We start from the raw sequence: 26,851 nt of genomic DNA on the forward strand, positions 1-26,851 counted from the left end.
ATGAAGGTTTTTTTAGCTCACACTAGCCATCTATTTGGCTACTCCAAAATGAGTCTGTTCATAAAACTTTCTATACCACAGGTATGATATGAATTAGCAATTCCACAAAAATCCACTTTAAAAGTTCTGTGAAAACTTACAAAAGTTTCATCAGGAAGCGGCGGTGTGTATAACCTCTTGTTAAGGCTTCTAGTTTTCTCTGAATGAGTGAAAACAAAGACAAAAAACAGTTTGACAACATAAAGGGGATTTTTATTTATCAGGTCAAACTTTGTTTCACACTTATTCTTTAAAGCTTTACATTCAATAAATCTCATCTGTAGTTTCAAATATCTGAGAACTGCATCCAAACAGCCAAATAATTGTCACAACCGCATCAGATTAATGTTACAATAATATATCTGTCCGGGGACTACAGTAGCCCCTGTAGTGCACATACAAAGACATGGCTTTGAGTAAATCAACATGAAGAAATGTAATTAATTGTTAATATATTTAATGTAACTTTAGTAATAAAAACACAGCTTTTTGTGCTATACTAGTCATAAATACAGTTTATATTATAACCATCAACGTTGTGCCATGATCAAAGCTTTGATGCATTAAAAAAAAAGCTTAGCATCAATAACATACAGGGAAATGAGTCTTAACGTTTGAGTACAGTGCTTTATAACGTCCCTTATTTTCTCCATAGAACCAGTGTTGTTATGTCGTGTATATTTTACAAAGTTGAGACATCGTGAATAATTGTCAGACTGTTTACAGTCGATGGGAATTGGACTTTCTTTGTGTGTGATGGTGTCATTTTTATTTTTGCACTAAAATCTGGAGAAACAGAGACATCGAAAAATGGGAAGAGAGGTGAGTTTTTATCGACAGAGCTATGATATAATAATGTAAGCGGCTTTTCTACATAATTACTCAGTCATTCATTGGTTATATGTCACATGTACAGTAAAGAACACAATAATTACACCATTCTGACTGCCACCAGGCACCCTGCTGATATCCTCCCTTTTTTTTTACGTGTGCAGGATTTCTAACAAGCAACGGGAGTTATAAGCAAAACAGAATAACCGATTCGATTAGCAGTAGGAAGAAAACCAAAAAGAATCAAAGCTTTCTGTTTAGTGTGGACGAACACACGCACGCACAAACAAAATGAATAAATTACATGGATGTGTGGAGGCGCCGGACATCAACGAGACAAAAAAAGGAAACGCTTCAGAAGTTCAGTGTCTCTGACATCATTTTCCACCAGTCCATCAGCTCCTCTCGCTCCTCCTCCTTTCTCTCCATCAGGGACTCCAGCTCAAAATCCACCTGAGAGAGAAGAGTGTGTGAGGTGAGAAAACAGCAGTACAGACGTGTTCATTTAGTAAACAGATTCATAAAAAATATCTTTCACAAAATATTATTTATTTCACGTGGAAGTAAAATTATAAAACTGGTAATTGTCTTTAAAACATGACACGGTGGTATCAGGGCCTCATTAGGTTCAAAACTGAGATCATTAAAAGGCGAGAAAATGTCATTGGAATTTATTTAATATTAATTTCACAACTTTTAAAAATCTATTAAAGTTTAAATGACTAATTGTTAAAGACAACGTGTTTGTTTTAATAACATTTTGGATTCTGCAAAAAAAATAATAATAAAAATAAACATCTGAAACCTCACTCAAACATTGTTTAACCTGACTGATTTTCTATTAGAGGAAAAATTAGAATGTGATGTAAAAATCTATTTATTTCAGTAATTCAGCTCAGACTGAGAGACCATCTAAAGGCTCAAGAACCCTTTGCAGGAGTTCTGGATTAGAGTTTGAGTCTAGAATACTGAACCTTTTCACAATTGTCTGAGATTTTACAATTAGTTTTCATAAGCTGTAAACCGTATGCATCGCAATTATAACACATCGAGACTGAAATATCTGGTTTTGCATGTGTGGAGGTTCCTCCAGCCATTTCTCAGTGTTAGTATTATTTAAATATCTTTTTCTATATGCTGGTTTATTATTTCATTTTGGCAATATTGTATGATGCTTACTAATGGGTGCACACATTTAGTAATTTATCTTACACATAGTTTTTTTGATCATTAACTATTTTCATTTGTATTCTGAGATTGGATGAACTGGCAGAGAGAGGGGACACGCCCAGTGTAACTCCATGCAGGAAGTGGAACATTCCATCTGGCTGCTGGAAGCAGGGAGCTTGATAATGAAGAAACCAGAAACCAGACGTTCTGAAGCTCTATTGAGTTTACCAGATTTTGTTACAATGTATTAGTTAAACTTTTTTGTGGTAGTTATACTTTGTTGACTTAGTTTCCTAGGTTTATTTACTGTTTGTCTTAGTGTTTCCCCTGTCTCTCCCCTCCTCGTTGTCCGTAGGCTAGCCTGTGTGTATAAATTCCCCTGTGTCTCAGTTTGAGAGAGTCTTGCTTTTTACTTTTAGTTAAGGCTATTTTTGTGGCCATTTTTTCCTTTGGGCCTGGTTTTTTGTTTTGATTTTGTTTAATTCTTTATGAAATAAATGGAGAAGATATTCTTTTTATACCATTGTCCTGGAGTTTTACTGCTCGGTCCCTGACAGCATGTAATAAGTCTGTTTCAAACATTAGTTTCACCTTTTAAGTTAAATTACTGACGTAAATTAACTTTTGCATCATATTCCAATTGTTTAAGTTTCACTTGTACTTAAGATGCTCACTAAATACTCAATAATTAGAAGAGGATTGTAATTTTGTCACACAATTTAGGTCACCTTCTACCTAAATTTAGGTTTCAGAGACCCTTCTTCCTCACTTCCAGTCTCTGAAAATCAAAAATCCTAAACAGTAACACTAGAAGGGAGGCTTAATAAGGGAGCATAAACGAGGACAGATCCACGTTTAAACTAGTATTTTTAACATTTGCTGTGTCTTTTTTATTTAATTGCATTAAAACAAACTTTTTGTGCCACAATTTAAATTTGCTGTAGGTTTAAAATTGAGATTCTGGAGGAGAAGGTTTCTGCACAACAGTGGAAGCAAGTTTTTGTTTATTTATTTATTTATTTATTTAGTGTGCCTTACCCTTGTTGCAGGGCTGTAGGGAACAGCCACCTTCTTGATGACAGTCAGGTATCCTGGAGCAGAAGCTGCCACTTTGTAGTTTCCTGGAGCCAGAAGGCGCCAGTAGTCTCCATCTTTGGCTATAAAATGCAGATTTTGCCTTAATAAATGGTTATCAAGTATCAAGTCACGTTTAAATCAACCTCTGTTTATTTAAACTCATTTAAACAAACAAAAAAGACACTTGCAGAAAATGTATTACTAACTATGTCCATGAGATGGCAGCGTCGCAGCATTTTACCATTCTACTTCCTTTAGCATTGAAATGTTTGAAATAACACAGGTGGTGTGAGTTTTCATCAAATGCTGATACCCGTGGTGATGTCGTGGTCGATGCCCTCCACTGAGATGGTTGCGTTAGAAATGGGGTTGCCCTGTAGGTCACGCACAAAGCCCTTAACGCCACGGTGAACCTGCACCAAACACACATGGACAAAATAATCAATCAAGGATACTTTATTAATATTTATTATTATTTTATTAATAAAGTGTGTAATCTAAATGTTCTGCTGAGTGTTAAATGTTTTCTGCTCGTTTTAGGATTTTAAAAGCTCTCTATATCTCAATATCTCTCTTCCATTTGTAAATCGATGTGCTCATTGGTCAGATCATGTTAAGCAGAAGAAAAACTGGTGAGATTAGTCTGGCAGGTGCAGGTACAATAGCGTGTAGAGTCACGAGTCAGGAATTTTCCTTTCCATCCATAATTTAATAGTTTTGATGGCAGAGTGCTGCCAACCTGCTCGATGTAGTTGACAAGGGAGTCGCGGTTCTGCTGCCAGTAGGTCTTGAGAGTGTCTTCGTTGGGAAACTTGTCACAGCTGAGCTCCAGAGTGATCTCAAAACAGTTGCTGCTGAGATAGTTAAAATCTTGCATCCCTGCATGAGATGAGACAGCATGCAATAAAGAAACTGATGTTAGAGGCAGAGAGACTGAAAAAATAACAATGACAGAATCATTGGGGTCACTCGTTCATAGGGGCACCGCCCTCCCCGATGTGAAGGGAGAAAAAGTTAAACATAAAGAAAACAACTATTTATATATAAATGTGTCATCCATCCATTTTCAGCTGCTTTTCTGTTATTGGGTCTCGGGAACAGGGAGACCCTAAGCAGGGAGACCCAGATTTCCCTCTCCCCAGCTATTTGGGCCAGCTCCTCTGGGTGGATCCTAAGGCATTCCCTGGCCAGCTGGAAGACATAGTCCCTCCAGCGTGTCCTGGGTCTCCTCCCGGTTGTACATGCCCAGAAAACCTCAGCATGAAGACGTCTAGGAGGCATCCTAACTAGATGCCCGAGCTACCTCAACTGGCTTTTCTCAATGTGGAGGAGCAGCAAATCTACTCTGAGCCCCTCCCAGATGACCAAGCTTCTCATTCTATCTCTAAGGCCCAGCCACCCCAGAGAAAACTCATTTTGGCCGCTTGTATCTGCGTTCTCATTCTCTCTGCCACTACCCAAAGCTCGTGACCATAGGTGAGGGTAGAAACGTAGATCGACCTTCCGGCTCAGCCATCTCTTCACCACGACAGACCGGCACAACGCCCGCATCACTGCAGATGCAGCACCATATAAATGTGTCAGTTTCTCTTAATTGTTTGTGCCTATATGCATTCTGATTTGTTTACACATCATTTTCACCAGCTATCTCTCATTAAACAGTAAATTTCCACCCAGAGACTCTAATATCACTCCTGGAAAGCTGGCTCCCTGAACTGATTCATTTTGAAAAGTCCCAAATGTGTGTTTGGTTTTTAATCGAACCACTAAAAGTCACCAAATCTAACATGACGTTAAACAAAGTAACTTTTCATCTGCAATGCCACATTTCAAAAGAAACCTTCATTAGACTGGAAATACATGAGTATCTTTACTAGAATAGGTTGTCTCTTACCTCCCGGCACACTGTACCAGGCTCCCCCATTAGTGATGCCATCCTTGAAACTGGAATCGTCATCGTTTTTGCGGCAGGGAGGTCGGTGAGGGTCGGACATGACAGGGTTGTACATGGAGAAAGCTCGGGCCAGGGACTTGAACATCTCGTCGTCAGGGCTGGCGCTGTATTCATGAGTAGATCCTTAAATAATGAAAACAGATGAGGAGTGAAACAAAAGCAGGACGTGTTTTAGATAACAGCACACCTCCAGCTGCTTCTGATTAAAATGAAACATGTTATCCACCTGGTTTGAGTTTACATTGGAAGGAATTCTGGAAACAAAACTAATAAAAAGTTTGTTTCAGTCACACCTTAAATAGTTGTTCCTTTACTTTCACCAAAATAGCCAAGTAATAAAAGAAAGTTATCACAGCTCCTCCTAGAATGTGTTTAGTGTTTTACCGGTGCGGGTTTCATCGTATGGATAGTTGGCTACAACATCTCCTCCATGAAGGTTTGCTGAGAGGACAAAGGGGATGTCCATGATCCAGTGGATCACAGCCTTAGTCTCAGGAGCCAGCTACCAAAAAAAATAAAAATAATGTTGAGAACCATTAAAAACATTTTGCATTTACTGAGACGAAAAAAATAGAGAATGTATTTATCTAAAATATTCACACAGGGCTATCTCTGTATGCAATAGTGTTACTGATAAGAATGACAATTAAAAAGATAGGCAACAGACAGAAATCTATCTTTTATGTTTAAAAAGACCTGGAACAGTGCTTTTGCTAACAAATGTACTATGAGTTTGAATTTATGCAAAAATAATCTTTTCATTCATGAGAAACAAACTCAATCATTGGTGACTAATTTCTCTCTTCTGTTTCTGCTAAATACTTGGATGCTACAGATCAGGAAACATCACAAACAGCAACCCGAGTAAATAGAAAAGGTTCTCTAATGATGATTTTGTTGATTTGCAGATAAAAGTGATCCAAACCAACCTGGTCCTGTGTGAAAAATAAATCACCCTCTTGTTAAATCACGTGATCAACCAGCCTGGCTAGCTATCCTTTATGTGCACCCTTAGACGGAGCTTGGTTCTCGGAAAGAATCTAAGGTTGACTTTTTAAAGAGCAAGTCACCCCCAAATCAACTTTTTTTTTGCTGATAAACTATATAAACGAGTGTCCAATTGTGCTGCAGACACGTGTCGTCAATAATTTGGCACTTCAGTGCATCTTAGTTAAAATTTAAATATTCTGCCTAAAACTGGCAGTGTTGCACCGTCGTCAGGGAAAAATTCTGCACTGCATTTTAATTTAAATCTGCCACCGCTATTGGCTAAGAGGTATGCTATGATGTTAGCTGGTACATTATGTCGTCACAATGCCATTGTGAGCCTGAGTGTGTGTGTATTTGTTAGCGGCTCCACCCTCTCGGTCTGCCAGGCAACAGCATTTATTGCATTTTTCAAACATGAAGTGGGAGTGGAGTTAGTAAATTGTAGGGGGTGACTTGCTCTTTAAGTGTTTGCATACAAAATTGGACAAAGCTATGACCAATCAGCAAAAAGCAATGAACCGTATTCATTGCTACAGAAATAAGTCAAGCCTTACACTGACGTAGATGCAGAAGCAAATACATCCTTTTATAGGTTAAAAGATTTAAGTCTCTATCTGCTCATGTCTCAAAGAAAAACCCAAGTCTAAATTGTTCAAAGTTGGTGCCATTTTGAGCACTGTTCATGACCCAATACCATCTTTGTAGTTTTTCTCTGTTGCAGCTCTAGAGTTAAGCCTGTCCAACAAACCTAGAGCTCTGTAACTGGCTAAAAAGGGGACAGCAGTAACTCAGGAGGTAGGGCAGGTTGTCCAGTAATTGGAAGGTTGCAGGTTCGATCCCGGCTCCGACCAGAGAATGCTGCTGTTGTGTCCTTGGCCAAGACCACCTTGCCTGCTGGTGGTGGTTTGAGGGACCAGTGGCGCCAGTGTTCGGCAGGCCTCGCCTTTGTCAGTGCCCCAGGGCAGCTGTGGCTACATCGCAGCTCATCCCCACCAGCGTGTGAATGTGTGGGTGATTGACCGATTGTGTTGTGAAGCACCTTGGGGGGTTGTAGAACCCTAAGAAGGTGCTAGGCCATTTACCATAGACCCAAAACCATTTGGGCCAATGGAAGACCTGCTGAGGCTACAATGGAGCGTGGATAGACTGACTTGCAGAGCAAAATATTTTGCTACTGCCGCGGTCTGACAAGATTTGTAGGCTAGTGGTTAACTACATCAATGGGGAAACTGAGTTCAATTTCCCTAAATACACCCAGGTGTGATTATTAGGTCAGAGGTAAAACAAAATCACTTCTATAAAATCTGTCTGACTTAGGCTAAAAGATCTCAAAAAGTAAAGCATAATGCCCTGCGTTCTAAAGACATTCAAGATAAAAACAGGAAAACATTAAGATCAGTGTTCATAATTCCACCCTGAGAAAGAGTCAGTATGGCAAAAATGGCTGAAACCTCTGCTGAGCAAAAAGAACACAAAGGCCCTGCCTCCCATTTTCCATTAACCTCCTTGATGATCCCATAGCAATACTCAACATTCACCAGCTGTTTTATGAAATCACACGAACTGTTAGCATGCCTTAGTATTTTCATCCACGGCTTTCTTCATGTTCTGCAGCAGGTGGTTGTTGGCTCCACCCTCCCGCTCGTTGATATAGATGATACGGTCCAGATCGGGGAAGTTACGGTTCAGATCCACCCCCTGTGCGTTACTGCGGCCCACAAACCAGTCCTTGATTTCTCCGGGCTTGTCAGAAAACAACAGAAACGTTAGAGGAAACGCACGCTGAGAAAGTCGTAACAAACTCGTTATTTGGGTTTTTGGTGTCACCTGTGAGGCTGCCTTCTCAAAGCCATCGGGGTTCATGGAGGGCATGATGTGGATGCGGGTGTTGTGGATGAGATCGATGATGGTCTCATTCTCTTGCTGATACTGGTTGCAGAGGTACTGGGCAAGGTTGATGAGCAGCTCTCTGCCTACCGCCTCGTTGCCGTGCATGTTGGCGATGTATTTAAACTCAGGTTCACCTGCAAAAGAGAAAAACACAGCTGTTAACAGGTGGAGCAAAGGCTTTACACTATCTGTTTGATTCTGAGTAACATCTAAATCAGCTTTTTTTTGGCTGATAACCTGTACTGTATAGATGAGTGTCTGATAGAGTTGTTAACATGTGTAATCATTATTTTGGCAGTTTTATGCAACTTACTCAAAATATCAACGGTATTCTCGGCTTCACACCATTACCCATGATTCATTGCAGAAGACATCTTTTTTTTACTTCTGCTTGCTGTGTTGTTTATGGTTGCTTGTTCACACGTTTGCTGTTTCGCTTGTTTAAAATGGCGGCACATCAGCGGTGGATGGATGTTTTAAAAGCAGCGAGGACACTTCGGTGCCTCACCCGTCACTTCTCACAGACGTGCCAACATCCAGACTACTGCACAACACACTTCTTACGACAGCCGGCTAGCCGTGATGCTAATATCATTCATCGTGAGCTATTATTTAGCATTATTTAGTATTTATCGAAATATTTCATTATTTTGAATGAAATGTGAAACAGAGACAAACTAAATCTACTGTTTCACGTGGCAGGCACAGAATCTGTATTTTTGTTTATGTTGCTGGAATCAACAAACAGCAATGTTAACAACTCTTTTTCTGACTGAGAAACTTCGAGAGCACATGCGGGGGGTTGAGGGGGGTGATATCAATCATTGCCTCAGTGCCGCTCTCGGTCCTCCAGACAACGCCTTTTTTCCAGGTGTTTTTCTAACAGGAAGTCTGGTTGAAGTACCGTATTTTCTGGACTATAAGCCGCTACTTTTTCCCACGCTTTGAACCATGCGGCTTATAATGAGGTGCGGCTTTAGTCAACCAGAAAGGATGGATGCTGGAAAGTCTAATGAAGGAATGGTTAAAGGAGCGCTACGGAAAGCACCCAGGAGGATTTTTTCACATTAAAACGGCGCTGCTTGTTTTCCCAGCTTCACCCGGGGATGATGACAGCAACACGGAAAGCGACACTGACATCGCCACAGAAAAGGTATGTGACGAAGCTCTTCTGAGGCTGTTCAACTCCGACACTGAAGAAGAGGACTTCAGTGGTTTCAGAGCGCAGGAGGACGATGAATAAACTAATCAATACCGTTTCTGTTTTGTTTGATACTGATCGGTTCAGTTACGTTCAGTTAAACTACGTTTTCAATTCAGTAGATATCTGCGACTTTTAGCCCGGTGCGGCTTATATTGAGGTGCACTCTATAGACTGGGAATTACGGTAAGTCTCCACCCATGGTGTTACTCCCCCTTTGAACTGTTCCGCTTCTTAAATTATTGAGAAAGTATCTATTGTCTGTTTCCATATTTCCAAAGAAAATCAATAAAGACTTTTTAATTACCAAAGGGATAGCCTGACACAGAGCAACACACCGTGACTCATCAGCTGAAAGGTTACAGAAGTAGACGTGGCGGCCTGGAGCTCCGTTTGGACAGTAATGACTCACAGACAGCAGATTAGGAGGGTTGTGGTCACTGAGTGTGTAGCCTGATGCAAAGAGCAGAGCAGCCTGTTGGTGGCAGGTCTATTACCAACGTCCCACAGAGGGCATTAATGATTTAGGTGTCCTCAGGACAACTTTCACAAAGCACAGAAATTCCTGCAGAAATGTGTCAATTTAGTCAGAAAAACAACTTTTTATCAACAATTTTCATCATTTTACATTAAATAAGAGGGCTGCACTGTAAAAAAGAATGAAACATTTGGGTTTTATGTTTGAAGGTAATAAATATTGTGTTAAAATCATGTTTCATTGTTTTTCATTCATGTACAAATTATGAATGCATCTTTATCCTCATTCCTCAGTGGTTTCTTCTCCTGTTCCCTCCATAAGTGGTTTTTATAAACACCGTGGATCTAACCCTGCTAATTTACGTCCTCTAACTCCAGCTGTTTCTGTAGTTTCTGATTCCTCCACCTCACTCAGCATGGCTCTATTAAATACCTGCTCTGTTAACAATAAGACCTTCCTGCTCAGTGATCTAATTCTCTCTAAAAACCTGGATTTTCTGTTTCTGACTGAAGTTTGGCAGCAAACATCTGATTATTCTGCTCTGATTGAACTCTGCCCGAGTGGTTATTCTTTTCTTAGCCAGCTCCGGGGTTCTGGTCGTGGTGGAGGCCTAGCTGTTGTTTTCAGAGACCATCTTCCATGTAGCTCTACAACCTCTGGTCACTTTGCTTCCTCTGAACTGCAGCTGATTAAAGTCGGGCGTAAGGACCCGTTCTACTGTGCTGTGGTCTATCGTCCACCTGGTCCAAACAGCTCTTTGCTTCAGGAGTTTAGTGATTTTCTATTCTCCACTGTGAAGCTGTCCAGACTGGTGATTGTTGGTGACTTTCACATCCACGTTGATGATCCCTCCGATCACTTTGCCATGAATTTCTCCGGTTTTATGGACTCCTTCAGCTTTACCCAGCATGTTTCTGGCCCCACACACACCAGGGGGCACACTCTAGACCTTGTTTTTACCCTGAGTCTAAATGCTGACAGTGTTTGTCCTGAGGATGTTTATATTTCAGATCACCATTGCATTTTCTTTACCTTATCAGTTTCTGCGTCCCCACCTCCTGCTCGCCGTATGGTTAGGTCTCGTTTTTTTAATGAGAGCACAGCTAGCAATTTTTCTGCTGCTTTTGATCCACCCTGTTCTTCTGATAACGACCCAGATTCCTTAACTTCTCAGTTTAACGAGCACTGCCTCTCCATTCTGGACAACATCTGTCCTGTCAGAACCAGATCAGTTCCTGCAGTGAACCCTACTCCCTGGTTTAATGACAGCCTTCGCAGCCTGAAGCGCCACTGCAGAAAAATTGAGCGTTTGTGGAAGAAAACCCATCTCCACGTCCATCTGCTGCACCTAAAGGACCTTCTGACATCCTTTAACTCTGCAGTCAGACACGCTAGGGTTTCCTATTTCTCCAACCTGCTGTCCCAGAGCAAAGGGAACCCCAAGGTGCTGTTAACACCATCAGCAGCATCGTCTCTCCTGCCTCTCCTACAGCCTCCATCCACTCTGTTGCAGACTGTGAGAACTTTCTGTCTTTCTTTGTGGACAAAGTCAATATGGTTAGATCTAGCATCTCTCCTTCAGCCTTATCACTGCCTCTCCCGACTCCAACCAGGCCCGTCATCCTAGATAGCTTTGCTCCTGTTTCTTTGCCTGAGTTAACCAAACTAGTTAACTCTATGAAGACCTCTGCATGCCCCCTCCACATCTTACCCTCATCTTTGTTTAAAAGTGCTTTTCAGTCCATCGGTCCCAGCGTGCTCTCTATAATTAATGATTCTCTGGTTTCTGGTCAGGTCCCTGCTTACTTTAAGAATGCTGTAATACACCTGCTTCTTAAAAAACCGAGTCTCGACCCCTCTCTCCATAGCAGCTTCAGACCCATCTCTAAACTTCCGTTCATCTCCAAGATCTTGGAAAAGGTTGTGGCTAAACAACTCACAGCTGCTCTTGATGAACATAACGTCTATGATAGCTTCCAGTCAGGTTTTCGTAGAGCTCATTCTACTGAAACAGCTCTTCTTAGGGTCTCTAATGACCTTCTGACCCACAGTGATGCAGGGGACTGTTCTGTTCTGGTCCTGCTGGACCTGACTGCAGCCTTTGACACTGTTGACCATCACCTGCTACTGGAGAGGCTGAGAGACTGGGTAGGCCTATCAGGATCTGCTCTGGAGTGGTTCTCCTCTTATCTCTCTGAGCGCTCTTTTTCTGTGGCCGTCTCCAAGTTTAGGTCCTCCACCACCTCCCTTACCCATGGTGTCCCACAAGGTTCTGTGCTGGGGCCTATGCTCTTCCTCCTCTATCTGCTTCCTCTTCAGCACATCCTGAGCTCCTTCAAAGGAATCTCCTACCATCTTTATGCAGATGACATCCAACTGTACATCTCCTTTAAGCCCCATGAGACGTCTAAGCTGCAGCTGTTACACACCTGCTTACTCTATCAAAACCTGGATGGTGGGAGCTTTCTACAGCTGAATGAAGATAAGACTGAGATCCTCATCTGTGCCCCAGACAAGCTGGTTCTCAAAGTCAGAGACTAACTTCAGGGTTCATTTCAAGATCCTGGTTCTGGTCTATAGGGCCTTACATGGACAAGCACCATCTTACATTGGTGATCTTCTTAGTCCCTACACCCCCAGCAGGTCCCTGAGGTCCAGTGATCATAGCCTACTGGTTGTGCAGCACCAGGCTAAAGGTCAAAGGTGACAGATCATTTGCTGCTGTGGCCCCCAGACTCTGGAACTCTCTCCCCCTGAGCCTGAGATCAGTGGACTCAGTGGTCTCCTTTAAAAAGCAGCTGAAGACTCACTTGTTCAAGCTGGCTTTTGTATGACCTTCTTCACCACTCTCTCTTTATTCTGCTCTCCCCACCTATTCCACCTTCCTCAGGATCCACTGGTTTCCCTCTTTCCTGTTCACTCTCTCTCTTTCTTAACATGTTTTAATCACAATTGTCTATTTTTGCTCATTTTAAATATATTTTTAAACATTTTCTAAATGCTTTTTTATATTTTAACATTTTTTTGTTTTTGTGAAGCGCCTCATGATTTTTATCTTGAGAGGCGCTATAGAAATGATTTCTTCTTCTTCTTCTTCTTGTGTTGGGTTGGAAGAAATGCATTCAGAAATATGATCAGGTATGCGGTGAGGTATATGCATCATGTTTCTGTTTGGTACAGCAAACAGGGGTGATGTTTTTTGCTTTAGTAAAGACGTATTCAAAAAGTGGCTGCGCAGTGGCGCAGTGGTTAGAGCTGTTGCCTTGCAGCAAGAAGGTCCTGGGATCTTCCTGCATGGAGATTGCATGTTCTCCCTGTGCATGCGTGGGTTCTCTCCGGGTACTTCCTCCCACAGTCCAAAAACATGACTGTTAGGTTAATTGGTCTGTCTAAATTGTCCCTAGGTGTGTGTGTGCATGATTGTTTGTCCTGTGTGTCTCTGTGTTGCCCTGCGATGGACTGGCTCTCTGTCCAGGGCACCCCCCCCCCCCCCACCCCCCCCCCCCCGCGGCGCTGCGTGGACAAAGCGGGCTCAGAAAATGGATGGATGGTATTCAAATTGTGAAAAAGGATGGCCTGTACCATATTGTATAACATGTTAGAGACTGTGAGTTGCAAGACATGGAAAATTATGTTGCCTAATGTTGAAAGAGACAGCAGATTATGGTTAAACTATCACTCAAATGTATTCTGTAGCTTTTCCTGAACAAATGTCTCTAAATGTTGGTGAGAAAGGCTTATTTTGATCAAATCCGTATCAGGTTGTGAAGCATAGCCCAGGGTTGGTAGATTGTAAGGGGTGTGTGTGTGTGTGTGTGTGTGTGTGTGTGTGTGTGTGTGTGTGTGTGTGTTTTCGTCCGCTTTATTAATAACGTTTTAGTGCTTTTTTTGTAGTTCACATTTGGCTCAAGTTGGACTACTTGTTTTTCACTCCTTAGAACTGATTCAACAGCTAGAAACTAGAAATGTCGAGTATTGAGTATAAAGTATTGAAGTAAAGAAGCATTTGAATGTTAAAATTCCATTTCATCCTCTTTTGTGAATTTTTTTTCCCTGTTTCTTGGAGTGTTTGATGTATTTTCAGCTGCCAGTAGCTTTATTAGCTGCTCGCCTATACACACACACACACACACACACACACACACACACACACACACACACACACACACACACACATCTGGCAGTTAGGTTATTTTTAAGTGCCCCAATCTGTTCCATCTTTCTGAGTTGCCACTAATGCTTTCAAGACTAAAATTAAGTTGTTCTCTCTTGAGATCGGTGAATATGTTTCACAGGCTTCAGAAGCCTGACAGAGCTATCACACACACACACGCACACGCACACACACACACACACACATGCTTAAACTTTGAAGTTGGTCTCTGCCAAACTGAGTTACACAGATTTAAGTTATTACACAGATGCAATGTACCTGGAGACCACCACCTTTCTCTGCTTTGAGAAACATGTTTTATGGGGCAGACAACAAGAGAAGTGAGCGACGGACAACAGATCTGACGTGTTTTCATGTAGAGCACATACAGACCAGTTCATGTGGTTTAGGTCTGAGGATGGGATGTGTTTGTGAGCAGCTCAGGCAGAATGGTGCACTCATCTGAATTCTGCATAAATTACTGTTATTAATTAGCTCATTTTGATTTGAATTATTTTTTACCTTTCTCCCTGAAAATATCAGAGGACTAAGCACTAAGAAGAGTTAGTGTCCAAAAAATATTTTATACTCAAACACATATTGATATAGTTCTTTTTGATTTAAAAGACCACTTCTGAGATCTTTACTGTCATGGATAGTAGCGTGTGCTTATCTTGTGCCCAGATGTTCTACATTCACAAGCGCTTGTTGGAGGCTTTAGGACGTTCTAACAAAGCAGACATGGAGGATGAGGTTGTTACAGAACAAAGATCCTTTACTGTCTTTAATGTTTAAATGATGTTTAGCAGAACTTTAAGAAGCAATCTCAAAATGTCTATTTTTATTTATTTATTTATTTTGTTTTTGGTGATATGGAGTCAATCGTGTTTTTCCTTTACATTTGTTTGTTTTTAGGCCCGATGTCTCTCAAACTACAGGATGGACTTCGATCAAACGTTTCGACAACAATCATTACAAATACTCCTGCAGCTTTGGTAGAGAGACACAAAACAGCTACGACTCAACTAGAAATGGAAATGTTGTTACAGCTGTGAGTTGTTCACAAACCACACTCAACCACTTCCAGATAAGAGAAGATGAGTCATAAATAAGGAACATCTCCATCATTTCTCTACAGTTAGGATTTGCATTCTTTCAAGGAATATTTAGCTTTTGATTTGAAAGACAATGACCAGCTTTTGAGCAACGTTTTTAATGTTCTCTTTTTTTATGGTGTCTTGGAATATTCTGTTAAGGTTTACTTCTTTTTTATGTACGACTTCACAAGGCATCCTTTGAAAACACTTTAACTGGCAGGTGATCCACATATTTGACTTCATATGTTTCATTGAAGAAAGCTCTTACAACCGATGACTTAAAATCTCTATAATACAGGGGTGGTTTGGAAAATAGTTAAATGTTATTAAAACCTTTTAATATCACCTTAGCATATTACTAGTATTGTTATAACACAATTGCCTGCAATTAATAAAAAAAATGCAAAAGACTAACATTATTATTTTTGTTTTTGGTGTGAATGTTAAAGATCTGATGCTTAGATGTGTGTACTTGCGTGCATGCGTAACTTGCATTTCTTTTACCTCAGACATTTTCCTCTTGCTAATGGTCAACATGACTTATTTGACCTGACAAAAACTCTCAATCTTATATTTGTCAGAAATTCCCAGTTTGTCTGACAGCTAATAAGTGGTTTCTCAGGTGACGAGTGCGCCTACATTGTGAGATATGGGGGCCCTTTCTGTCGTCGTGACAACCCTGACAGGAGCAGGTGCTTAGGGAGACATATGAACTGAGTTAGTGAGTAAACACACTCTCCATCTAAGTCTGTCTGCCTGTTTGATTTGAGTAAACATAACATTACAATAATACAGCGGCCATTGGTTATTGCTGCTCTGATATCTTATTACACACCTTCAGGAACGCTGCGGAGAAAATCACTAAAATGTTGCTCTTGGTGACATATATATATATATATATATATATACATATATATATATATATATATATATATATATATATATATACATATATATATGTATATATGTACATATATATATACACACACACACACACACACACACATATATATATATATATATATATATATATATATGTATATATATATATATATATGTACACATATATATATATATATATATATATGTACATATATATATATGTATATATGTACATATATATATATGTATATATGTACATATATATATATATGTATATATGTACATATATATATATATGTATATATGTACATATATATATGTATATATGTACATATATATATATATATATGTATGTATGTACATATATATATGTATATGTACATATGTACATATATATATATATATATATATATATATATATATGTACATGTACTGTCAATCATCATACACTCTGGTCTAGACTGTCAACATTTAACTTTAGTAATCATACTGTTAAATGGATACAGTCTTATTTATCAGATAGAATACAATGTGTGCAAATAAAGAATAGCAAATCACCCTATCTTAACTGCATGCAAGGTGTTCCCCAGGGTTCAATTTTGGGTCCCCTGTTATTTTCACTTTATGTAAATGACTTGCCTAATGTATGTACAAATGTGGACACAATTATGTATGCTGATGATTCGGTAATTTTTACGCAAGCCGAAACTCCGGATGATGCAGCCCATCAGCTTTCACTGGCATTACGTGATTTACGAAAATGGCTGAAAGACTCATGCCTGTGCCTTAATTTTAACAAGACCGTATCAATGTTTTTCAGTAAACCTCAAACAACCGTGGCTGCAGGAAAAGTTTGCTTGGGTGTACATGAATTAATTAATGTTGAGGAATTTAAGTATTTGGGAGTGCGATTAGACTCTAAATTAACTTTTAAAAAACATAATAGTAAAGTAGTGAAAACTGTTAATGTTAATATACGGAACTTTAGATATATCCGTACGTCATTAACAGACACAGCAGTGATTACATTCCTGCATTCTATGATACTGGCTCATATTGAATATTGTATTACCAGTTGGTCCTATACGAGCTCGGCTGCTATTGGGCCAATTGAAGTATGCTACAAAAGAGCATTGAAAATATTAGATAAAAAACCTCTCTCATATCACCACTGTCAAATTTTAGATAAATACAAGTTTTTAAATTTTACTAATTTTAAATTATTTAAATCAGCCTGTTTAATATATAAAGTTATACATGGTCTGGCACCACCACCAATGAGTGATTTTATTAAACAAAAGTCTAGCAGTGTTATCGGGTCTCGACTGACTCGAGCCACTGCTAGAGGTGACTGTGAACTGACATTCAGGCGGACTACCTTTTCACAGACTGCTCTGTCATACCAGGGAGTGACCTTCTGGAATAGTCTTCCACTATCTGTGAGGGAAAGTACCAATCTAAACATCTTTAAGAGTCACTTAAAACAGCGGCTGAGGGACACACAAACATGTGATCATGTCTAATACTTATATTTTTTATTTGCCCGGGAAAAGAGTTGGTACAGTATTAAAAGGGAAACAACTGCTAGTGTAATGGGTGAATGTAATCTCACGACAGTCAGGGCATATGCAGTATCAGGGTTTGTGCAATACAATTGATGTGTTTCCGTTATTGCTGTCTATGTTGTTCTCTGTGTCCACTTTCTTGGACATTTGTTTGTGTTAGTATAATGGGATGACTGTTTTTGTCTCTGTCACATGACTTGTAAATACTATCTCTGTATGTTTACACTACTTTGTGTCTAACATCAACCTGCCGGAGGGTCTGCAGATGGAAATTAGCCCAAGGCTATAATCTGGCATATTTACATTTATTGAAATGTTCATTAATATGTATTGCCCCTCTTCCTAAATAAATAAATAAAAAAAATGTACATATATATATATATATATATGTACATATACATATGTATATATGTACATATACATATATGTATATATATGTACATATACATATATGTATATATATGTACATATACATATATATATATATGTACATATACATATATGTATATATATATGTACATATACATATATGTATATGTATATATACACACATATATATATATATATGTATATATATACACACACATATAGGCTGCGCAGTGGCTAGAGCTGTTGCCTTGCAGCAAAAAGGTCCTGGGTTCGCTTGCCAGCCTGGGATCTTTCTGCATGAAGTGTGCATGTTCTCCTTGAGCATGCGTGGGTTCTCTCCAGGTACTCCGGCTTCCTCCCACAGTCCAAAAAACATGACTGTTAGGTTTATTGGTCTGTCCAAATTGTCCTGAGGTGTGTGTGTGTCCCCCCCGCGTGGACAAGCGGGTTCAGAAAATGGATGGATGGATAGATATATGTATATATATAAGTGTGTGTGTGTGTGTCTAATGTACAATAAATGATCTCTAGCTGATGCATTGGCCTTAATCTCATCCACTTTCTGCCTCTCGTTCATACCCACTCCTTTCCGTCCACCAACCCGTTTTATATTCCCTCGTCACACTCATATTTCTGGGACGATTGCAGTTTTCTCCATCGATGTCCCCTTCTTTTTTATCTCTCTTTTCCATCAACTGCTCAACAGGAAGAGGCGCCAAGTCTTCGAACAGGAAAACATCCAAAAATGTGTGGAGTTTTATAGGATTCATTCCCCAGTATGAGGCCTTCTAGCAGAAATTTGAGCCCTTTAAAAGCCACATCATATTGAATATACCATATGTTACCTAATAGGACACATAGTAATGTGGCTGGCTGCTCCGTATTTCTTTTTTTTTTCACTTCCATTCATTTTTCCAACATCAGTTTAATGCTAGTCTATCAAAAACATGAATAACAGTTTATGTTGCAGCATCCACAACTGCCTGACCTGCAGCTATGAAGATAAACTGTGTTTGCTGTTTCTAATAAGCTCAGATGTCTCCAAATCAACCACGAGTGAAACCGTCCAAACTCAAATGTTCTGTAGCAGAAAGGATTACACTCAGGTGGATGCAGTGGAGAAGACTGGAAGGACTCAGCTTGCAGGCTACATGTAGATTAGCAGTAAAGCTAAGCTATGTTTGACCTTCTTACTTTGGTTCAACATCCAAGCATGACATTGTTATCGTGTCTGAGAAGAGTTTGAACTGGAATTCGAACACACAACCGTTTTAAGTTACATGATGGGTGACAAACTATGGAAAGGTAATGATAGATGTAGTGATCCCAAGTGAAAGGGACGTCAGCAGGAAGGAACACCAGAAGATGGAATAAAACCATCGGCTGAAGGAGGATGATAAAGAAACTGGTGGTATCAGTAATTAGTGAGAAGTTGGGGCTTTGACATCTAACTGGGAAAGAGAGAGAGTGACTCTATTCCAAGTTATGCTACAGTGTGTTAAAACTGCAGAACTGACAGGCTAACAGCTAGGCTATGTTTATGTTTATTTATTTCGCAGACGCTTTTATCCAAAGCGTTGTACGATTGTTAACCTATAGGGCATGTTGCGATCTGTGGGGGAAACCGGAGCACCCTGGGGGAACCCACACATGCATGGGGAGAGCATGCAACTCCACGCAGAAAGACCACAGTCGGGTTTCGAACCTGCAACCTTCTTGCTGCAAAGCAACACCATGCAGCCCAGCCTAAGTGCAACAGAGACCAAAGTGTATTGCTTATAGCAGGGATTCCCAAAGTGTGGTGCGCGCACCCCTGGGGGTGCGTAAGCTGCCGCTAGGGGGTGCGCGACGTGAAAAGTGTAATGGCTGCGGAGCTCAGAGAAGTCTGTCATATGTCACCATTAGAGTAGCCAGAAACTCATTTGTGGGTGGGCCTAAGAAAAAGTAAGTGGGCCCAATAAATGTAATTGAAAACAAGTATATCTTTGCGCGCGCGCGCGTGTCCTCCACATGTGCCCTAGCTTCATAATAACAATGCGCCGAGCTTCAGCACTCTGGCCTGCGCACGCCGATATGTTCCGTATTTGATCATTTTTAACGATGTTGGAGAAATCTGAAGGTGGCGAGTCATTCTGGCAGATTGTAATTAACACCCTGTCTCATGCACGTGTTCTGACATTGTAAACCTCACACACAGAACATTGTGGATGTAACTAAATAAATCAACAAATTATTCCCATTCAGGCTATTAACAGTGCGCTGAAGAACTGAAGTTCAGAGTGCGTCTGTCAAAGGTCAGACGCGTTTCAGCGGAACCACGGCCCACTGGTGCACATGTGAGCACATCAGGGCTGGGCAGAAGTAATTTTACAACATCGGTTTAAATAGCACCGATAACGAGACGCGGTGACTCGAGCGGCTCATGGAGCTGTGCCGCGCGTGCACACACACACACACACACACACACACACACACAGAGAGATTCAATAAGCGCGCAAACTCCGGCGCGCCGTCAGACTGAAGACAGAAATGAGCTCTGCCTCCTCTGTGATAAAAACTTTTAAGAGGTTTTATAACAACATTTTTCATTCCAGGTCAAATTAAGATATTAGCTTCTATTTTGAGATGACGTATTAAAGTCGAGTCCGCTCAAGCCAGTGACTCCTCATGAACCTGACTACAACCCATGTTACTGCAGCATTTGTTATTCCTGTCCGCGTGGCAGTGGATCGCAGATTCAGCCACACCATAAAACAGCAATAAGTCAGTTTGAGACAAAAGTGAACCTCATGGCTATAGCTTTTCCATCTTTTCCCCTACAGACATTTGATTACGCTCAAGTAGGTGATCAGCTCAGGTTTACACGGAGCAGAAGGAAGGAGAGCGCTCTGGCCGCACAGGTTAAACGTTCCTTCTTTAAGAAAACTGTTAAATTGTATTGTTGATGTGCTACCTGGGCACTCTAAATATTTATTTAAAATTAAATCAAAGGAAATTGTAATGGTATCGAATGTTTATTAATTACTATTTAAAAAATGAAAGTGATGGGGAAAAAGGTCGATCATATTTTTTTAACCCTGTCTTTCTAGCTTGAAGTCTGATATATATATATACATATATATAGCCATGCACTGACGTGGGGTTGGGGGTGCGTCGACATGGTCGGTACATAGAAGGGGGTGCGCGGCTAAATAAGTTTGGGAACCACTGGCTTATAGAAATGTCACAATATATTAATCTACATTGAATATGGTTATCTATCCAAAATGCAAAAATCGATAAAATAACTATTAATCAAATGCACCTTAATTTACGTAGAAAACACCTTTATTTTGAAGTTCTGCTGACATGCCGTCTTCCACCTGTTCCTGTACATCACCAAGTTAAACAATGAAGCTAGCAGTGTCGTGGGGACCAGTGGGAAATCACTCAGTGAAGAAAATGTCTCTCCTCTGGGAAATGATTGTGATCAATCACTGGGAACATTATTTTATATCGATCAGTGAATCCTGAATGGAATGAAATCAAAACGGCATTGTGACTGACTCAGAGACAACAGCAAACATCACATCACAGTCAATGATCCATATATCATATTCTATCTATCTATCTATCTATCTATCTATCTATCTATCTATCTATCAATCAATCAATCAATCAATCAATCAATCAGAACCCAAGCCCCCAGACCGGCCTCTCCCAGCTAACCGGCCTCCATCTTGGACCACATTTCCCAGCATACTCCTCGCGGGAACTCCCGGCATTCTCCCAGTCACACCCAAGCCTATATATGGAAGACGCCGCACCGGCTCTTCACTCAGTCATCGTTTCATTGAAACCCATGATCAGAGTTTCTCTACCAAATAATCCAGACATCAAACATCCTTACCAAATGGTGAATGGTAAATGGCCTGTATTTGATATAGCGCCTTCTAGAGTCCTGGAACCCCTCAAGGTGCTTTACAACACAATCAGTCATTCACCCATTCACACACACATTCACACACTGGTGGGGATGAGCTACGATGTAGCCACAGCTGCCCTGGGGCGCACTGACAGAGGTGAGGCTGCTGAGCACTGGCGCCACCGGCCCCTCCGACCACCACCAGCAGGCAACGTGGGTTAAGTGTCTTGCTCAAGGACACAACGACAGCGATAGACTGAGCGGGGCTCGAACCTGCAACCTTCCGATTACGGGGCGAGCACTTAACTCCTGTGCCACCGTCGCCCAATACCAAGCTCAACTCCCGTACCCAGTCGACCATCGTGACAGGATGACTGAGTCCGTAGATCCAGCGGAGTTCGAGCGCATGAAAAGAAAGATGTAGCAAATGGAAAATGAACTCATTCAGCTCCATGCCCTGATCGATCGGCTCCACACCAAACAAAACTCCCAGACCGATCTCATCCTGCAATTATCCACAGCCCTCCATGCTCTCCAGCAGCAAGCCCTCGCTCCACCAAGAGAGGGGCCGCACTTCAGTCTCCCGGAGAGGTGGAATGGTGAGACGGGGAGCCTAGACGGTCTGCTCGCCACCCTCGACATGCAGTTTGAGTGCCAGCCAGGATGCTTCCCCACTGCGCGCTCTCGGGTGGCGCATCTCACCTCCCTGCTCTCCGGACGCACGGCTGAGTGGGCCGCTGCGCTTTATAATTCCAAATCACCGGCTTGCAATGACTATGCTGCTTTTGTGTCCACCCTCAGAAAGACTTTTGTTCCACCCAGCAGCGAAGTGGGAGCAGAAACACAACTCCTAAAGCTCCGCCAGCGGGAGCGCACGGTGTGCGCTTATGCGTCGGAGTTCCACACCATCTCCGCCAAGCTGCGGTGGGATGACTCTGCCCTCCGAGCCGTCTTCTTTGAGGGACTGGCGACCTACATCCGTGATGAGATGGCGGGAAACGAACTGCCCCAGACCCTGGATGAAGTGGTCGATCTGGCGCTGCGCATGGATCAGCAAGTTCTGGTTCGGCCCAAGCCCTTCACTCGCCCCTCCAGGGCGCCTGGACCTCTTCCTCGTTCCCCCACGCCTGCTCCCGGACCCACTTCTACTGATGAGCCCATGCAATTAGGCCACCTTCCTCCAGAGGAGACAGTGACGGTGGCGCGAGGGTCTCTGTGCCCATTGTGGCTCCTCCCACCACAGACGCCTGAACTGTCCATTACGTTTGGGAAACGAAGGAACCCACTGAGTATCGGGGTTGCTCAGCCTGGGTCACCTTCAGCCCCCGCCTCTCCAAATCGACTCCTTCTTCATGTTACCCTCCTTCATGGTGAGACCTCACTTCAGATGCACGCGCTGTTGGACTCGGGGGCCGCTGACAATTTTATGGACATGGATCTGGCTAAGCGCCTATGGATCCCCATGACCCCCTTGGAGAGAGTTGTGCCAGTGACCTCGGTGGATGGTAGGCCCCTCCAACCCTATCCGGTCCAAAACCGAACCCAGCCACTCCAGATGATTGTCCAAGGCCACCGAGAGACCCTCCAGTTCCTGATCATATGTGCTCCCTCCTCTCCTTTAATCCTGGGATTTCCCTGGCTCCGTCTCCACGACCCCCGGATTTCCTGGTCCCAGGGCCGCCTTTTGGAATGGGGGACCCAGTGCCAGGCCCACCTCTCTCCTCCTCCATCCATGCCAGACCGCCCAGACGGTGACCCTGGCCCAACACCGCCCAATCTGCCACTGCCCTACCGGGACCTGGCTGCGGTGTTCGATAAGCGGCGCGCCACCACACTGCCGCCTCACCGCCCGTACAACATGGAAATCAAGCTGCAACCAGGAACCAGTCCACCCCGGGGGCGCCTTTTTTCTCTCTCTCCCGCCGAGTCCAGAGCCATGGAGGAATATATTGACCAGGCCCTCCAGCAGGGTTTCATCCAACCTTCCTCCTCCCCAGGTGCCGCAGGCTTCTTCTTTGTCAGGAAAAAGGAGGGTGATCTCCGCCCCTGTATCGATTACCGAGGTCTGAACAAAATCACAGTCAAAGACCGTCATCCTCTGCCGCTCCTCACATCTGCCCTGGACGCCATCTCCCAGGCGCGGATCTTCACCAAGCTGGACCTCCGAAGCGCCTACAATCTGGTCCGTATTAAAGATGGAGATGAGTGGAAGACCACTTTCATCACACCCACCGGTCACTGGGAGTACCAGGTCATGCCCTTCGGGCTGTGCAATAGCCCCGCCGTTTTTCAACGCCTCATAAACGATGTCCTCTGAGACATGTTGGGACGGTGGGTGTTTGCCTACCTGGATGACACCCTGATGTACTCCAAGTCCGAGGCCGAACACCTCCACCATGTTCGCGCTGTTCTAACCCGGCTCCTGGACAATAACCTGTTCTGTAAGCCCGAGAAGTGCTCCTTCCACCAGCGGTCCGTATCATTCCTGGGCTACGTGATTTCGGATAAAGGACTAACCATGGACCCTCAGAAAGTCCAGGCGGTGACAGACTGGCCCCTCCCGACAAGCCTGAAACAACTGCAGAGATTTCTGGGTTTCTGCAACTTTTACCGCCGTTTTATTAAGGACTTTAGCACCATTGTGGCACCTCTCACTTCTCTCACCCGACCAAGCCCTCCCGGCCAACCGTTCCGGCTGACTCCAGACGCCGTTCGGGCCTTCCAATACCTAGTCGCCCGTTTCACGTCGGCTCCTATCCTCCGCCATCCGGATCATGCAGTCCCCTTTGTGGTCGAGGTCAACGCCTCGGATGTTGGCGCCGGTGCCATCTTGTCCCAAGCCGGGACTGACGACAGGCTTCATCCCTGCGCCTACTTCTCCAGGAAGTTTTCCACCACCCAGCAGAAGTATGGCGTAGGGGATCATGAGCTGCTGGCCATAAAGTGGGCATTGGAGGAATGTAGGCAGTGGCTTCTGGGCACCACTCAGCCGTTCACCATCTGGACGGACCACGAGAACCTGACTCACATCAGATCAGCCAAGCAGCTCAATCCTCGCCAGGCCTGCTGGGCCCTCTTCTTCGAGCCCTATGAATTCCATCTCGCCTACCGCCCAGGGACAAAGAACCAGAAGGCGGATGCCCTTTCCTGCCAGATCACACATCCAACGCCCACGTCCGAGCCGGCACCTATCCTCCCTGAGCACCGTTTCTTGGCCCACCTGAGGTGGCCACTGGAGGAGGCTATCCAAAACGCCCTCCGAGACGATCCCGCGCCTCCAGAGACCCCCGCGGGTCGGCTCTACGTCCCCACGGCCTATCGCAGCGAGGCATTGTCCTGGGCCCTCTCATCACGCCTGTCTGGCAACGCGGGCTTCTCACGAACTCAGGTTCCTTAAACGAGCTCTCTGGTGGCCACGTATGGAGAGGGATGTAAAGGACTATACGAGCGCCTGTGACGTCTGTGTCCGCTCCAAGACATCCAACCAGGCCTCGGTTGGTACCCTCAGACCTCTTCCGGTACCCAGCCGCCCCTGGTCCCATGTGGGGTTGGACTTCGTCACAGGACTCCCACCAGTCAACGACCTTAATACCATCATGACGGTCACTAACCGGTTTTCTAAGGCTGTTCACTTCATCACCCTTCCGGGCCTCCCCTCAGCCCGACGCACAGCTGAGTTGTTCCTGGAGAATGTGGTGCGTCTCCATGGGTTTCCTGTCGACGTGGTCTCGGACCGTGGTCCCCAGTTCACGGCCCGGTTCTGGAGGGCTTTTGTCATCTGTTGGGAGCATCAGTCAGCCTATCTTCGGGCTATCACCCGCAGACCAATGGCCAAACGGAGCAGACAAACCAACAACTGGGTCGGTACCTCCGCTGCTTTGTCTCGGACCAACCCTCGCAGTGACCTAAGTACCTCCTCTGGGCTGAGTTATCCCACAATCTCCACACCTCCTCGGCCACTCTGATGTCCCCGTTCGAAGTCTGCTATGGCTACCAGCCCTCGGTCTTTGCCCACCAGGAACCCGAAGTTGCGGTGCCGGCCGCTCAATCCCTGGTGAGGCGCTGCAGGAACGCCTGGATCAAGGCGCGGGCCTCCATAACCCGAGCTAACGCCCGTTACTCTCACCAACACCTCCGCAGACACCGTCCTGGTCCCTCCTATGCTCCAGGGGATAAGGTCTGGGTGTTCACGGCAGACCTCCGTGTCTGTGCCGGGTCCAGGAAGCTCCCTCCCCGGTTCCTTGGGCCTTACCCCGTGCAAAGGATCATCAACCCGGTCACGTACCGGCTGCGGCTGCCTGCGAGTCTCCGCATCCATCCCACCTTCCATATCTCCCGGCTCAAGCCCTACGTGGAATCCTCCCTCCTTCCGCCTCCGGCTCCTCCGCCTGCCCGCTTCCTTGACGGTGAGCCCATCTACACCGTCCGGCGCATCCTGGACGCAGGGGACGGGGCTGGCAGTATCTGGTCGATTGGGCGGACTACGGCCCCAAGGAATGCTCCTGGGAGCCGGGCCGCTCCATCTTGGACCCTGCCCTTGTCTCTTACTTCTGGGACCGCCGAGGTCGCCCTGGGACTTCTGGAGCCGTCCCTGGACCGGGGGGTCCTGTCAGAACCCAAGCCCCCAGACCGGCCTCTCCCAGCTAACCGGCCTCCATCTTGGACCACATTTCCCAGCATGCTCCTCGCGGGAACTCCCGGCAATCTCCCAGTCACACCCAAGCCTATATATGGAAGACGCCGCACCGGCTCTTCACTCAGTCATCGTTTCATTGAAACCCATGATCAGAGTTTCTCTACCAAATAATCCAGACATCAAACATCCTTACCAAGCTCAACTCCCGTACCCAGTCGACCATCGTGACACTATCTATCTATCTATCTATCTATCTATCTATCTATCTATCTATCTATCTATCTATCTATCTATCTATCATCTATCAATCAATCAATCAATCAATCTATCTATCTATCTATCTATCCATCTATCCATCTATCCATCTATCTATCTATCATCTATCTATCTATCTATCTATCTATCAATCTATCATCTATCTATCTATCTATCTATCTATCTATCTATCATCTATCTACCTATCTATCATCTACCTACCTACCTACCTACCTACCTACCTACCTATCTATCTATCTATCTATCTATCTTGTTTACTTCCTAGTCTATGTGAAGTCCCTGTGCTGCAGTGTAGATGACAGATGGCTATGTACTGACTGATGCATCCGCTCAGAAACA

The 26,851-nt window shown here is 43.6% G+C and overlaps 1 protein-coding gene across 1 annotated transcript in view; it reads right to left on the bottom strand.

Moving 5' to 3' along the window:
* Window positions 1–230: 230 nt before the first annotated feature.
* The window catches only part of cpe (carboxypeptidase E), a 28,493-nt gene continuing 1,872 nt past the window's right edge, over window positions 231–26,851 (bottom strand). The window contains exons 2-9 of the mRNA XM_015942270.3: window positions 7,889–8,085; window positions 7,637–7,804; window positions 5,456–5,573; window positions 5,012–5,194; window positions 3,857–3,996; window positions 3,431–3,530; window positions 3,079–3,197; window positions 231–1,323 (exon numbers count right to left, since the gene is read on the bottom strand). Of these exons, the coding sequence (XP_015797756.1) occupies window positions 1,225–1,323; window positions 3,079–3,197; window positions 3,431–3,530; window positions 3,857–3,996; window positions 5,012–5,194; window positions 5,456–5,573; window positions 7,637–7,804; window positions 7,889–8,085 (1,124 nt within the window). The 3' untranslated portion in view covers window positions 231–1,224. The remainder of the gene's footprint in view (window positions 1,324–3,078; window positions 3,198–3,430; window positions 3,531–3,856; window positions 3,997–5,011; window positions 5,195–5,455; window positions 5,574–7,636; window positions 7,805–7,888; window positions 8,086–26,851) is intronic.

This window comes from Nothobranchius furzeri, chromosome 4, assembly GCF_043380555.1.
Source record: "Nothobranchius furzeri strain GRZ-AD chromosome 4, NfurGRZ-RIMD1, whole genome shotgun sequence".
NCBI lineage: Eukaryota > Metazoa > Chordata > Actinopteri > Cyprinodontiformes > Nothobranchiidae > Nothobranchius > Nothobranchius furzeri.